The 17,685-nt window shown below is 33.4% G+C and overlaps 2 protein-coding genes across 3 annotated transcripts in view; one reads left to right on the top strand and one right to left on the bottom strand.

The window, feature by feature from the left end:
• LOC127841194 (heat shock 70 kDa protein 12A-like) overlaps positions 1-8,044 on the bottom strand; it is a 95,655-nt gene extending 87,611 nt beyond the window's left edge. Inside the window, exons 1-2 of the mRNA XM_052369860.1 lie at positions 7,649-8,044; positions 6,278-6,376 (exon numbers count right to left, since the gene is read on the bottom strand). Coding sequence (XP_052225820.1) covers positions 6,278-6,376; positions 7,649-7,708 — 159 coding nt within the window. The 5' untranslated portion in view covers positions 7,709-8,044. The remainder of the gene's footprint in view (positions 1-6,277; positions 6,377-7,648) is intronic.
• LOC127841195 (bifunctional polynucleotide phosphatase/kinase-like) overlaps positions 1-17,685 on the top strand; it is a 155,569-nt gene that overhangs the window by 107,725 nt on the left and 30,159 nt on the right. The window lies entirely within an intron of this gene.

The raw sequence follows: 17,685 nt of genomic DNA, 5'->3' as shown, positions 1-17,685 counted from the left end.
TTGTAGCGCGTTTTTTAATTTCGAAGTCACGGAGAAGGTCAATGTAGTCTTCCATGTGATCGTCCTTAAAACGTTGGAGGACGTCTTTGCCTAACCATGTGCATATAATATATATATATATATATATATATATATATATATATATATCATTCATCTGTTCGTAATCTTAGTGTATGGTTTGTTGCATATATAAGTTTACTGTTTTACGTACATGAAAATGAAATACACATGAAATCATTTGAACATAACGCGTTACTATTTGAATACACGATATGAATTAATTCTTACCTATCAAGTCTGCCAAAAAGTCCAAAAATGCCTTATCCACCATTGTACCACCCCAGGCTCTACCAGTGGCTTTGTAAAGTTCTTTTAGCTTTCCTCCGAAACATACTTCTTGCACGGTGATATCTATCGTACCACCTACAAATACCCACCATATAGGTTTGAATAGAACAACAGGATTGTCAATTGTTACTATTGCAACTAAATTAAAATAGCGGACGAATTCATAAGAAAATGTCTAAAAAGTCATATTTCAGATACGTATGAAGGAGAAAACCCTTTTTGCTAGCTCGGGGTCATATATGTATGGCAAAAACTACATGAAACTCGTAAAAACACAACTTTCAAATCTCTTAATTATGGCTCCAAATGCGCTTTTTGACAAAGTTTCTTAGTGGTGTGAACTAAGTTAAAATAGCGAGCGAATGCATAACATACTGTCCACAAAGTCAGCCTTCAGATACGTCTGTATGGGGGCCGTCCATAAAGTATGTCACGCTTTTTTTGACCATTTTAACCCCCCTCCCCTGTCACAAACTGTCACAAAATCTTGCCCCCCCCCCCTAAAGTAAGTCACAAACTCACACTTTCGAACATTTTTTTTTAAATTAATACCTTTTTCAAATTTAACCTAAAACACAATTCACTATTAAACCGTATTCAAATTTCACTTAAAAGAACTTTCACATTATTAAAAACACTTTAATACTAGAATATTTAATTGTCAAAAGTTGTCACAGTTTTTCATTGAATAATATGATTATGGAACTTATCTTTTATGTTTCTTTGAAAAAGTGTGATAAAGCAATCATTCATCCATGCAAAAGAGTGCAGATTATGTAAAGATATTATTTCCTGTTTACTTAAAACAACAACCACAACGTCACATGTAAATGATAATACAATTGTTCTGATTCATCAGTTTGCAACTATGGCTGACTGAATAGACGTATATACGGAGGTCACATGTTTGATTCCCACTGTGTGAGTCTTTTAAATCTCCCCCATAGACATCAATTACTAGTTCTAGTCCCAGGAAATGGACTCGAGAGTTTCAAATAAGCCATAGGCTTTCTATGCAAGCGAGCTAAACAAAAAGTTTTAAACTAAACATGTTCGATCGTTATCATTTCCTCAGGGGAGGAGCAGATCTGGGATTGATGTCTTTGCAGTTGTTACACAGTTTATTTTGTGAGTTTATTTGTATGAATATAAAATAGTTCTACGGTTTATACGTATTCAGTTTTGAATTTTTACAGTCCTTTGTATAAATGTATAGTTTACCAGTATACTGTTTACTTTTGTTCAAGGTCTTTGTGGACCCTGAATACCAGTTTTGGACAGATAGTAAAAGGATGAATGAAGAAGAAACAATGTTCTTTTACTTTACATTATTTATATTTATGACTTAATGAAAATTTTTAAAAATAGCAAAGTTATTTATAAGTTTACACTTATGTATATGTTTTACACACTTTTTTATTATTAAAAACTTATCTTTGATAATTAAGACCATTTTTCACAGATGAGACTTCAATATAATGTTAAGTTCATAAAATTGTAGCAAAATACATGGCATTACTTTATTGTCTATTCTTTGACACAGACTTGTGAATTTACCATTGCACATAATGCTGTCAAGGGCTGTCATATTAAAATATGTGTTATCAAGAAATGCTTTATTGCATGTAAGATGAACCTGTATGTGCCCACTTATCTCAACTTTGATGGTTAAAAAAATGTTGTTTTAAACAAATGATGGTAATGGTTTAATGTTTGTCAAAGCTTACAAAAGATTATTATTTTGGGGATGAAATATACTCTGTAATGCTAATGTAACATGATAAGAAGCTATGCCTTTGTTCCAAGCTGAAAATAAATTAGCCTTGCTCAGGGAAAATGGGGCTTAATGCATGTGCATAAATAGTTGTTCCAGGTAATCCTGTGCAGTCCCCACAGGCTTATCAGTGACAACACTTTCTGCCGTAACTGGATTTTCACTAAACAGATCCTACGTCTGCACAAAAAATACCATGAAAGCTAAAAGTGTCGTCCTTGATTAGCCTGCACGTAATAATTAGAGACAACACTTTACACACATGCATTAAGCCCTGTTTTCCAAGAACGAAGCTAATACGATATTACATCAGTATCAATTACATGCATCTGCTTTAAATTTAAATGTTAAAATTTGACCTTCATGTCTACTTTAACCAAAAAGAAAGCTCTTGCAGATTTTTCAGCCCATCCCTTATACATAATCTAGACAGATATCATGTAACAATATCCAACACCTGCATTAGACACTTAAACAAATTAGAAACACCTGAAGGATGATGTATATCTTGCATAAGACACTTTAACAAATTAGAAGCACCTGAAGGTAGATGTATATCTAGTTTTAAAATGTGCATATTTAGAATAAGTAATTTATGCATTGGAAAATCACAAATTAGGAAAAAAGAACGGCAAAGAGACTATTGTTATCTGATTTTATCATTTAAAACAAGAGGGCCATGATGGCCCTGTATCGCTCCACTGCTGAAAAAAGGCTATTCAAATATGCTCTGCATGTGCAAATACTTAAATATAGGCCCTATTTAAGCACATGTACACTTTTGTGACCCCCTAGGCTTGGTAAAATTTAACCCCAGGGGCATAATTTGAGCAAACTTTGTCGAGGACTACTATATCTCACTACATGTACATACAAAATATGGTAGCCCTAGGTCCTAGAGTTAAGGACAAGAATATTTTAAAAGTTTTCACAAAATAAGCAAGATATAAGCGTATATAATGTTCAATTTTGTGACCCGCGGGTCAGGGTCAAATTTGACCCAAAGGGCATAATTTGAACTAACTTGGTAGAGGACTATAAGATGTTACTGCATACCAAATTTGGTAGCCATAGTCTGAATGGTTTTCAACGAGAATTTTTTAAAGATTTCACAAAATAGGCGCTTTATAAGCGTTTATTCAATTTTGTGACCCCCCAGGGCAGGGTCAAAGTTGACCCCAGAGGCATTATTTGAACAAATTTGGTAGAGATTTATTAGATGTCACTACATACCAAATTTGGTAGCCCTATGCCATACGGTTATAGACAAGAAGATTTTTGAAAGTTTTCCCACAATAGACCTTATATAAGCATATGTTTAATTTTGTGACCCCCGAGGCAGGGTCAAATTTGACCCCAGGGGCATAATTTGAACAAACTTGGTAGAGGACTATAAGATGTCACTACATACCAAATTTGGTAGCCCTACCCCCAATGTTTATGGACAAGAAGATTTTGAAATTTTTCAAAAAAAAAAGACCTTTATAAGCATATATTCAAATTTGAGGCCCCCATGGCAGTTTCAAATTTGACCCCAGGGGCATAATTTGAACAAACTAATTAGAGAACTATTACATGTCACTACATACCAAATTTAGTAGCTCTATGCCATACAGTTATGAACAAGAATATTTTTAAAGTTTTCACAAAATAGGCCTTATAAAAGCATATGTTCAATTCTGTGACCCTCGGGGCAGGGTCAAACTTGACCCTAGGGGCATAATTTGAACAAACTTGGTAGAGGACAATAAGATGACACTACATACCAAATTTGGTAGCCCTAGGCCCAATGGTTATGGACAGAAAGATTTGAAAAGTTTTCACAAAATAGACCCTATATATGCATATGTTCAATTTTGTGACCCCGGGGCAGGGTCAAATTTGACACCAGGGGAATAATTTGAAGAAATTTGGTAGAGGACTATAAGATGTCTCTACATACTAAATTTATTAGCCCTAGGCCCAATGGTTATGGACGAGTAGATTTTGAAAGTTTTCACAAAATAGGCCCTATATAAGCATATGTTCAATTTTGTGACCCCCGGGGCAGGGTCAAATTTGACCCCAGGGGCATAATTTGAAGAAATTTTGTAGAGGACTATTAGATGTCTCTACATACCAAATTTGATAGCCCTATGCCCAATGGTTATGGACGAGAAAATTTTGAAAGTTTTCACAAAATAGGCCTTAAATAAGCATATGTTCAATTTTGTGACCCCCGGGGCAGGGTCAAATTTGACCCCAAAGGCATAATTTAAAGAAATTTGGTAAAGGATTATGAGATGTCTCTACATACCAAATTTGATAGACCTAGGCCCAATGGTTATGGACGAGAAGATTTTGAAAGTTTTCACAAAATAGGCCTTATATAAGCATATGTTCAATTTTGTGACCCCCGGGGCAGGGTCAAATTTGACACCAGGGGCAAAATTTGAAGAAATTTGGTATAGGACTATTAGAAGTCTCTACATACCAAATTTGATAGCCCTAGGCCCAATGGTAATGGACGAGAAGATTTTGAAAGTTTTCACAAAATAGGCCTTATATAAGCATATGTTCAATTTTGTGACCCCCGGGGCAGGGTCAAACTTGACCCCAGGGGCATAATTTGAAGAAATTTGGTAGAGGACTATTAGATGTCTCTACATACCAAATTTGATAGACCTAGGCCCAATGGTTAGGGACGAGAAGATTTTGAAAGTTTTCACAAAATAGTCCTTATATAATCATATTTTCAATTTTGTGACCCCCGAGGCAGGGTCAAATTTGACCTCGGGAGCATAATTTCAAGAAATTTGGTAGATGACTATAAGTTGTCTCTACATACCAAATTTGATAGCCCTAGGCCCAATGGTTACGGACGAGAAGATTTTGAAAGTTTTCACAAAATAGGCCTTATATAAGCATATGTTCAATTTTGTGACCCCCGGGGCAGGGTCAAATTTGACCTCGGGAGCATAATTTGAAGAAATTTGGTAGAGGACTATTAGATGTCTCTACATACCAAATTTGATAGCCCTAGGCCCAATGATTAGGGACGAGAAGATTTTGACAGTTTTCACAAAATAGGCCTTATATAAGCAAATTTTCATTTTTGTGACCCACGGGGCAGGGTCAAATTTGACCTCAGGGGCATAATTTGAACAAATTTGAAAGAGGTTTACCCCAGGAACATTCCTGTGAAATTTCATCAGCATTGGACCAGTAGTTTTGGAGAAGAAGATGTTTTAAGGAAAAGTTAAATCACGCACGGACGCACGGACGCACTCCGACGGACACAGGACCATGACATAAGCCCCGCTGGCCTCTGGCCAGTGGAGCTAAAAACAACATCATTAAGTGTATTTCATCCCACTATACCATTTGTGTTAAGGCATTATCTGGATGTGATGAAGACACAAAATGATCTAAATTTATTGTGACAAGACCAAATGACCCCAAACTTGGACCTGCAAAGGTCAAAATCAAAATCTCTTGCTTCCCCAATAAGAATCAAATCAATTTCTCTCAACATAGGTGGACACATTTTATTGATACCCTGCAGAAACAAAAAGGTATACATTTCATGCTGAAAGCAATGTGACCTTGACCTTAAACTTGTTGACCTAAAACTGTAAAGGCCTCCTCCTTCAATTCGAAGTTACCACCATATCATATCACATGGTCATTCATCTAAGCATTCTCTAAACATCATACAGATGAGAAACCACCGTGGCCCTTAAAATGACCCCTCAAACCTTTTAGAAATAAATTTCAATATTTAGAAGATAGTGCATGAAGATCCTTTTAACGATATACCAGAAAGGATAATTTCTATTAGAATGATATATCAAATTTTGCAATACAAAAATACACAGACCAAACAAAATTACAGATTTTAATACTAATCTTATTTTGTAAATTGTTAGTAAATATAGTCATGTAGGTAAAATAAATCAAAGCTTTAGTTACACATAATGCTATATGTTGATTAATGCAAACGTACAGCTAAAGGAAAGCATATATTGTGCAAATTATGGAAGTGGAATGTACAAAGTAGGTCATGCTAACTATCCAATTTATAAAGTTTTATAAAGCAATGGATTTTGGACTTAAGTTTAAATTGATGAATGGTGACATGTGGATTGTTTATGCTAATTAGTCGAATATACTTACATGTCCATACTGTGGAGGTGGTTCTGGGGGTAGTTTGCCCCCGCTTTGTCCGGGTCTGTGGGAGGCAGGGCGCGAAGGGTAAGGGGGAGAAACACAGGGCTGCAAAAATAACTCTCACTGACCACATCAAATATGCGGTAGGCTTCTTTTTTATGTTAATACCATTTAATTACCTTACTCACTACATCAATATTATAAACAAATGATTCAAATTATTCTTACTTACACACAATTCATGTTATACCGTCTTTAAGGCATAATCCAGTTAATGTTCATGTGTTTCACAAGTATTTGGTGACCATACATGTGTCATTGATTGCCTACCCATTTAAAGTAATACATTCTAGAAAATAATTATTATTCAAACTAACACAAACATTGTAAAGTGCCTCTTATGTTTTGAGTGGCATGATAACAATATATAACACATCAGGCATGTTGTATTGGCAAAAAAATCATATTTATGTGACGAATTAAGAAAAAATGCCATTTCACATAATATTGAGGCTACATGCATGTCACACCATCATTGACTAAAACTCCAAGATATTGAAACTGGATATTAAGGCCACATAATGCACTTCACCATTTATACCCACACAATTTCGATTTAACAAGTGTGGATAATACACGTATACGATGCTATTCTGAGTTCAATTTGCAAAAAAATCATTGTAATTTCCTAAATATCCATTATAGACACCATGTTTGGCATTACAAAAGTGGGTGCGCACTTCAGAATGGATATAAAATTGATCTTACCCTTTACACTTCAGAATGCAGGTAGATTTGACCTTACCCTTTACACTTCAGATAGGACGCAGTATTGACCTTACACTATACACTTCAGAATGGACGTAGAATTTAACTTACCGCTTACACTTCAAAATGGACGTAGAATTGACCTTACACTTTACATTTCAGATTGGATGTAGAATTGACCTTACCTGTTACACTTCAGAATGGACGTAGTATTTACCTTACCCTTTACAATTCAGAATGGACGTAGAATTGACCCTACCCTTTACACTTCACAATGGGTGTAGTATTGACCTTACCATTTACACTTCAGAATGGACGTAGAATTGACCTTACCCTTTACACTTCAGAATAGACGTAGAATTGACCTTACCCTTTACATTTCAGAATGGACATAGAATTGACCTTACCCTTTACACTTCAGAATGGACATAGAATTGACCTTAACCTTTAATCTTCAGAATGGACGTAGTATCGACCTTACCTTTTACACTTCATAATGGATTTTGTATTGACCTTAACTTTTACACTTCAGAATGGATGTCGAATTGACCTTACCTTTTACACATTACATTGTTGCGAACAGAACATGGTTTACTGTAGTACACTTACATTTGGAGGTTGAGGCCTACTGCCCCCAGACCTGCCAGGTGGTGGTGGTAACTTGGGCATCTTGTGTCAATAAGACGATATCGCTGAAATCTCAAAGCTGCAAAAATCAAACTTTGATATAGTGACAAAAACGACGGTTATGACACATGCAAATCTACTACCCAGTTGACAAAAAGACAAAGGGAATCATTCACCAAAAAAAGGTAGCAGTGATTTGATCTCGCTCTGAAAATCCGATTTCTCTCCTGGTGGCTTTGACTTTGTGAAACAAAGTCTCTTCTCCATAGGTCCAAACACAGATGACCTTTATCATATACCATTTTTAGTTTTATGCAGGCCTTTTTCTGTCTTTTTTGTGAAAAGGTACCTAGCAAAATTGGGATTTTCGAGTCGCGAAATCTTCAAACTTGGGAAGAATTCTCATAGACAAAAGCATTATTTGGGAAATTATTTTTTCTGATTTTTTCTTATTAAATCTAATGTTTTCATACATAGGTATTGCCCAAACATGCTAAGAAAAGTATTAAATTTTTTTTACTATGCCACAGTCATTGTCAACTGCTAACGTAAGTATGTGTATGATAAAAAAAACCAGACTGTTTTATGCTTGAAGTTCAAATAAAATACATAGCTTGATATGTCATGAAGGATACCTATCGGGAAACACATTTTGCGGCGTCGATCATTTCTGTCGGAATTTTGGAGGAACATTGAGAATTGGGAAAAAATGGCATTTGGAATTGGGCCCACTATCGGACCCGTGACATAGGCAGAAAAAGGCCTGTTATTACAGTAATAGGTGTAAACAAAAGATGTTATTTTGTATCCCAGATCAGTGGTGTATTGAAAAATATTGACAATTTAGAGTAAGTGTACTGAAATACTGTATTTGGGTTTTGTTGAAATCAAATACAGCAATATATGAACGATAATATGCAAGCTTATTGACAAAAGAATGAGCGTGACATATGGTACATTGATATATGCCTTATCAACTTCTTTATCAAAATATTGCAACTTGACAGCACAATGTTCATGTTTAAAGTTATTAAAACAAAATATGACCTAGTAAATGTTTAGATTGTTCTGATTTAAAATGAATGTAGCTTGAAATTTATTAAGTATACATTTCCATATCATAGCCACACAATTTCAGGACGAGGATGTCCTGCTGTTTGTAGAAGCTAAAATCTCATAGCTTGGTTGTTTATGTGTTGTTTAAGGTTTATAAAATAACGCCTCTTTGATTGTTTTATAAGTATTAAAATAGTCACGCCAATGAAATTTCAATAGTAATTATTGTTTAAAATAAAATCAATTTACTGTGAAGAATTTAAAAATGGAATTATCCACACCAGATGATCTGCTTGTTGAACCATTCAGAGTTAAATAAATCATAAAAACGGCACATTCACATAATTCTATAATATCACTGAACAGAACATGCGAAATAATAATTTCCATCAATATTATAACAATCGACCACTGTTATTTCTTTTGATCACTATTCACATACCATCGGCAGGTTTGTGTAAGTAAAATTCCCTCCTTCAGAGCGGAACTAGACTCGCTTGCTAGACTTTAAATTTACAAAAGCTAATGTCAAATAAAAAAAAACTTATTATTAGTATTATTGTTATTATTATTATTAGTAGTAGTAGTAGTAGAAATAGTAATAGTAGTCGTGGTAGTAGTAGTAGTGGTGGTGGTGGTGGTGGTGGTAATAGTAGAAGTAGTAGTAGTAGTAGTAGCAGCAGTAGCTGCAGCAGCAGCAACACTAATATCAGCAGGTATATAAGCAGCAAAAATACCTGAAATGTAAATTTATTCCATTTAATATGGTAAACTGTTCTGTTTAAACGTTCGTGGGAAAAGTAATATAGATTTCAGGTACTTGATCCACCTACACTATTTCATTCAGATGTCATTGGAATGAAATATACTATCCAAAAGTTAGGTTTATAATTGTACAGACCAACTTGCCTATTCAATGTCGATATTGTGTTCTCTTCGTTTTGAAGAAATACTGTCCTCGCCTCTGCGTCTCCAATGTCCTCTCAATTTCAGACACACTATATTCCGACTTGTAGCATTGACTATATCATTTTGTATTTATGTTGGTTTTTTTTTGTTGGTATATTGTTCCCCGTTTTCAACAGTCTTCAGTTACGGGAATATCACGCCGGTCAATTAATCCCCACTTTTCATTGGGTAGCAGATAGTTTTAGTATCAAGTTCAGCAAGTCACGACTACCTTACTTAAATCAGAAGCGGAGGGTAAATGGTAAATGAGAGGATATATGAATAGACCATACACGAATACAAATGAATAGAGACTGAAACAATGCGATGGATTTTGTAGATTCTGGCATTTTTAACACATGTATACAAACAAAGCAAACATTAAAGTGGCGTGTATTTAAAAAACGTTGGAGGGCTTTAAGCTAATCAGTTCATGCATATTAATTTGTTTACATATGTTTCATTCTTAACTGCCATTATACTATACGTCAACTTAGTATATACTTTGATTATCTTTTCTAAAGTTTTATTTACCACATTTATTAAGTCATAAATTCATGAATTCGTGGCAAATAAGACTATTTAACACAATACAATCATCGAACCTGGCTTCATACGTACCTTTCAGTCAGTTGGCAACATGTGATACTGATTTTTAAATTGTTTACAAATTGTAAATTGCAAAAAAAATGTATGTGTGCGTGAGCGACTGGGTGAGTGTGCGAGTTTTTTTGATAATTGAAGGGTGTGTTGCTTTTTGTCATTTGAGTTGGTGGTTTTGTGGGTGATTTATAAGAGTGCGAGTGAGCAAACAACAAAAATAAATAAAAAATAATACACAAATACAGTATGTAAAGTGTGGACTTTTATTTAGGCAATAATATACGTTCTCCAGCTAAATGTGCATGTATAGTCTTTGCGAAAGGAATGTGCTTTCTAGTTTTTTATTTACGTTAAAAGTGTATAATATATATAAATATATATTTTGTTATCAATGATTGACATCTTATTGTACGTGACCAAAACACTTAAAAAGTTAAAAAAATATATAACAGATGAAATCTAAAAATAGGATCTTACCATTCTTTTGAACTTGTCAGTACAGTAGTTAATACTGTGGGCGAATGTTTTATCTTGCTTAGGACGCTCTAGAGTTCTTATTTGACTTTGTTAAACAGTTTTCACGCAAAGCTTTAACTTTTTTTGCCAAATGTATTACGTAAGTAAAATCTATACGAAAATTTTGAAAAAAGCACATTACAAACATGTAGGACTTCGACTGTATGTCCGATGTCCGTCTTTGTCTGTATATACCTGCGCAAAACAACTGATGGGCGGAAGTAAATTAGCTTACACGTATAACGTACCCTAATATAGGCCGCTTTCGGTATAAACTACTGTTCAGGTTACATACCCGTTAACAACCAGGTGGTTCGTTCCTATCCAAAGTAGTTGACTATAGCTTAGATACAATTAGAATTTTTGCAGTAAGGAAAAAAAAAACCAGCTGTGAGAAAACAATTGGCATTTGTAAATGCGTACTACTGAACGACAGAAATTAGTTCTTGAATAGGTGAAAAATTGCGTTTAATTATTACAAAATTAATTCTATATTTCGTTTTCAGTTGTTAAAATGTTCGTATGTGTTCGTTGTTGCTCTTTTTCAAAATAATTCTGCTATGCTATAGCAGTTATTTGGAATGAACAAAGAAACACGTTTTTATCAAAGACGTTTTCGATAAAAAAAAGTATTACTTGACACAGTCTAATTTAAAAAGGCAGAGTCAACACCTTTTTATAAAAATAAGTCGAAGCATGAATGCAAGTTTATATTTCTATTTAATCAAAAGGATACACGCTAAAATATGTCGAATAAGAGGCGATAAAAACAAACTAAAGCGTAAAATGTGTGACGTAATTAAAAGTTAAGTTTTCTCAAGACGAGGTTTGCATAATTAGGACCATAAGTTACACATTTATACAAATAAATACATTAATTTAAAATGCAAACAAAAAGATAAATGTCAATACATGTATTATAAACACACCAGTTTGGAAGAAGAATAAACATAAATAGTGACAAATAGACTATTAACGCAATAATATATGAGATGAAGTTTGTCTTGCGACAGTCAAAAGGCAAAAGGCAGCATAGTCAGTTATTTACAATCACCAGCTCATAAAGAAAGGATATCATATCTGTGGCACGCATTCCCATTACAACAACATTAAAGTAAACTGTTTCATTATATTTTGTTCAAAGCGGCTACATATTTCTCGGTGCTTACCCAATATTCCATGATTAAAAATTATCGTTTTGAAGGTTCTGTCAGGGTTAACTCATTTAAGCTCATGGTCAAAGAACCTCTCCAATATACATGGAGCGAGTGTTTCAAGGGGTCGATACACTGTGGGTTGAATTAATAGCACGGCTTTTAAATCGTTAAAAATAGTATCAATTGATGATGATACATCGTTTCTATTACTGCCAGTTCATCCAAAGTTGTTTATTTGCCAATGAATGTCGGGTGTATCTATATTCCCTATAACTATGAGCCTTATCATTATAAATAATTTCTTTCTTTAAAGATTTATTAAATTTAGGTTTCGCGTACGTTATAATTTTTTCAAAAGCGCATGTTACATAATTGTTACTTGGTTGTTGTATTTCTACATATATTATGTAAGGCGCTTCCTTACGCTTAATTGCAAATTATTGTTGTTGTTTGAACCTATATACAATCCAGGGGACCGTTTCTTAAAACTACGAACGTTCAAAAATCATGCGTAAGTGCAAAACGTTCAGTTAGTAGCGTTTCTATAAACTTCGTAAAGTTACGTTAACCGTATTTTTGCGCGTAAAGTTACGTGTGCTCAAAGGCTCACGTAACTCAGTAATTAAGCGTAAATATGGCGGCGTATGCACCGATATTTCGGAGAACCGAACGTAGACTACGAAATCTACGAGCGCAACATCATTTTAGTTTATTTAAACCTTTATCTATATTAAGATCTTGGTAGGGCATGGGAAGATACTGTAACGGAAATCCTGCGTTGATTGTGCAGGATCTATTGTGTACGATTGTGGATTGGAGTTTTGCTATAAGAGGAAATTTTACATGTTCGAATCGATTGTTGTGATGCTTTGTTCGATTTTCCTTTTGACAATTCATTCAACTTTCGTTTTGAACAAGGCTTCATCCATCCCAAGACGCCAAGATGAACTCAACGAAAGTGACGTTTGCTGAGTCATAGAATTGATTCATTGTAAACATGGGTAAAAGTATACTTTTTCTGTTAGAATTATGTATTAGAATTGTATAATCTACGTTTTTGTAAATAGTTGCATTTATATTATACTGCTGTGTCAATGAATGACAATTATACAGTAGTCTGTGCTAAAATTAATTCAATTAATTTTAGCACGGATTACTGTTTAATTGTCATTCATTGACACAGCAGTATAATATAAATGCAACTATTTACAAAAACGTAGATTACTGTATACAATTTTAATTGATATGTCAACAGCGCTTCTTATAAATGTGTATACGGTTGTCACTTAAGTGTTGAATTTGGCACATTTACAGTTTAAGCAGAAGTTCTGCATCAAGATACATTTCTTTGGAAATAATATCATGCATATATCATTTTGTCAAAACTGCGTAAAATAAAATATACTGTAGAGACTGTGAGATACAACCCGTCGACATGTTAGCTCAGTTGAGTTAGATTGGTCTTTGTCAGCTCTGGTACTACTTGAAAGTTCCCTGGGTACTCTTATGTATGCTACAATATACCCTGGGTAGAGAAAATATACTTAAACATACCCATGAATACTTAGGCTAAATCTGCTGTTGTTGGCTCTATTTTCAAATTAATAATGTTTCTGTTTACATTCTGTGAAATGTCCTCCGCGATGATATTATCGAAACTCGTACTCAAAAAGCATATTGAGTTAGGTTTTGTTCAAAGAGGATTTTGTTTCGTATTCGGAAGTGCGTTTGATGACATCAGATATTAGGCAGGAATAAAACTCTGTACCCAGGGTACATTGAAGTGTACTTAAGAGTACCCCGGGTACTTTTAAGTAGTACGGGGCCAACAATAACCAATCAAGCTTCAGTTGTTTAAGCGCTGCAATTATTAACTGGAAGTAAAGGTCAAGGCTCACACACTTGGCTAACTTTGCGCAATGGTTATTGTAACAACTAAAACTTAAGTTACATGAATATTAATAATGGCTAATTTTAAAGTAGGTTTGAAAAGTTGTCACTGCTGAGGTAAATTTACTGAAAACATGTATTGAAATGTACCAAATATGTCATTTATACAAAAACTGTCAAAACACTATGACTTTTTAACCAATGAGATTTGATTTTGGTAAGTTACAGTTGTAAGATGCTCAAAGTTGTATTTTTAGCGAGGCTGTTTTCGGAGAGAGAAAACCCGAGCTATTGTTATAGCCAGCTAGTTGTCCAACGTCCGCCCGTCCGCTGTAGGCAATGTGCTAAAACCTTAACATTTGGCTCTAAAATCAAAGTGCTTCCACCTTCAACTTTGAAACTTCATATGTAGATGCACTTTGATGAGTTCTAAACGCCACACCCATTTTGGGTCACTAGGTTATAGGTCAATGTCACCTCTACAAAAATATAAAATTCTGACATGCTTTCACAGCCCAGCGTGGCACCAGATATGCGGTGCTCTCGTTTATTATCAGATTTCATCGGTAATCAATCATATTAATATGATATTGATGGCAAAACTTTGTTGTTGCTGTATGCTTTACAATCTTTTTTTCTGAGTTTTTAGGTTTTTTACAAAGAAATTTTAGAACACAAACCATGGGGACAATACAAAATCATTTTATTTTGTTTTATATATGGTATCATCAACATTCAAAATCTTTAATTTTATTATTATAAATGCAGTTGCCATGAAGAAGAAGTGTCAAATTTTAACTACGGTCATTGTTAATCTTTACTGTCTGAAATATTTAATTACTAATTTTAAGATTATTTTTTAGTTTCCTATAAACAATATGGACACATTAAATGCAGTTTGATTGATATGTTCAAATAAAATTGTTATGTCATAAGAAGTTATTTAGAACCTTTTTTCTTTATAGGTGGTCACACAGATTGACAGAAAACTATCAACAATCAATTTCTTTTTCCAATATCTTTGAACACATTTCTTTAAACTCTATACTGTGTTTTTGTACATACTGTAATGTCCATTTATACCATTTAAAGTTCTATAATAATGCTGTAAACATTGCAAACCCACTTTATTTTATCTTATATTGTGAAAGCAATGCTGCGAATTTTCTCATTTGTTTTTACATTCAGTTATTTTATACCATTTTTTGTTGGGAAATATTGGAATAAGGTATACTGTCTTTATTATTATAAGTAAATGTATTTTTTTAATGTTTTAAATCCATTAACTTGTACAAATAAATAAAAAATATATAATAGACAATGTTTGTGTTGTGTAGAGCATTTACTACCATTGCAATCAAATAATTTAAATAATACCATTTTTGTTTCTTCACTTTTAACACCATAGTTATGCATAATATTCACATTAAGTTATTTGTCAAAAACATAACTTATAAGAAAATATAAATTCAAAAGAAGTTGTTTGTTTTGCACTAAATAAAGCTTTTTGCGGACATGTATGGTATCAGTGTATGTGTTCAAAAATCAATTGAAAAAAAAATATTAAAGATTTGAACTGAAAAAAAAAACAACAGATTTAACATATTCTCATATGTATGTATCTTTCCCAAACACATGAAAAAACATTTGAATAGCACAATTTTTACTGATTTTTTTTCAAATGTAATAGAAATTTAATATCAAGTATGTAGATACATATTTTTAATAGCATAATTATTAGGAACTTGCAAGAATAAATTGTGTCATCCTGACATGATTCAACCAGTAAAATTTAACTTCATAAAAATAGGAACATTTAGAAATGGTTTGCTTTCTCCCTGTGTTTTGTTCATATGTACATTATGCCAGATGTGTAAAACTTTTCCATGAATTTAAATTGATGCATTAGTTTCCATTAGTGAATGGCATTATGTTTAAGTATATTATGAGTGACTGAATTTTTTCACAAATATTTCAGTCATTGTGTTGGTAAAGCATGTAAAGTGATTCAGATTTACACAAGTGCCCGCTTGTCATACCAATTACCCCATACCAATGACCCAGGATGGATCCCAATTTCTCAAATTGTGTATTTAGAACTTATCACAACTGGTACATATCCTGACATATATTTTACCAATCCATGCATTTTTTTTTAAATATTGAACAAAAAATATAAAATAATTATATATGTGAAGAAGCATATTTAATGATAATTGCAAATGCCTATTGTCTCAAATTTATAGAAGCATTCATGGACAATGTTAATTTATCACAGAAAAAAGATTCTCATTTTAAATGAATTTATGATTAAAAATCTGTTGTTGTTTTTTTATATATTTTGCACACAAGTATAAATATAAACAAGGTAAAAACATGATGTTGATTGTTATAAAATTATCTAGAAGTGTGACATGTGAATACAAGCTACGGAGTTTGTTAATTCTTCTAAAACCATACTGTACTACTGTACATTTTCATTGATCAGTAAATGAAATTTCAAAAAATACTACCTTCTTTACCGAGGCCATTGCTGATGTTCTTCTCATTATAGAACATTCCATTTGTAATTCAGTGACGCACTAAACATAATCAAAGATACCCTTCCAGTAAATTGAATTACTGTCAGGAAACTCCTTGACTATGTTTCTGTAAATTCAGAATTGTAAGCTATAATACACATGCCTGTCTTCTCAGTATTTTCTATCCACTTTTTTCCAGTTTGCTCCAGCAATTCCAGTTTTAAATATATCTGACTTACCTTCGGAAAAGATTTGCTTCAGTAAGAATCATCTCTTCTGTTTTAACAAAGAGCATATCAAGCACAACAAAGAATGGCCAAACTTAATTTTAAAAGAATGAAGAGATTGAACTTTTTTTACAGTTGGCCCCTTTTTTCATCGCAATTTCGCAAACAAGGGAAAGAACTTTGCTCTTTATAAGGTACTTCTTAAGGATAAATGTATAAATATTAAGTCTACCGAAAGTTTGTTAGAGAAAGCAAATTAAATCTACTTTATGAATTTCTTCAAATGTTCTCTATAAGGTCCGCGCAATCACCAGACTTCTGTTTAGAGATTATTCAAACATAGCAACTAAGTTGTACGCTACGTTCGGTTTATAGAAACGCACTTACGCATTCATAAAAGCGTACGTAACTTTATACGTACGTACATTTTCGTCCGGCCCCCTGGTGCGCAAAATAAATTTGGAAATCACAAACTTCTGGCAACGACTAACATAAAGACAGCAAACAAACGGTATGTTTCTCTTTTTTTTTCATTATTAACGATGACATCGTACGGAAGCAATCTTACATATAATTGCATGCACACAAATGTCTAGTATGTAAAAAAGAAATATTAGCGCGGTTTAGTTTAAATAGTTTATTTATCCAGTTCTGCTTCTGTAATATTTTTACTATATATCAGTTTTCAGTTTTGATAATGTTACCAGCACGAGGCCGACATTAACTGTATTATGTACATATTACGATATATCTTTGTAATTTCTAAATAATAAGCTACCGTAAACTAGACATTGCAGACATAATAGGAACCATATGCAATCCATGTAAGATCAATATATTCAGCCCATATACGTTCAATGTAATTCCTCTTGTTTCCTGTGTAGCACATAAATGTGATAAATGTGTGGTAAAGATCAAGCTAAATCAAGTAGTATTAATTTCAGTCCCAAAGTAAAAGCTTTTCAATACACATTATAAACAGCTCTAGAAGCAACTTATTAATACATACAAATACACTTACGGTGAGCATAAACATATTACACATTTAACGGGCTAAATTATAGTACCAGCCTCATATACATCGTTCAAGATTTATGCTG

Source organism: Dreissena polymorpha, chromosome 8 (genome assembly GCF_020536995.1).
Source record: "Dreissena polymorpha isolate Duluth1 chromosome 8, UMN_Dpol_1.0, whole genome shotgun sequence".
Classification (NCBI taxonomy): Eukaryota; Metazoa; Mollusca; class Bivalvia; order Myida; family Dreissenidae; genus Dreissena; species Dreissena polymorpha.
Note: the sequence above shows the minus strand (reverse complement) of the source record. Positions and strands in the feature narration are given on the sequence as shown.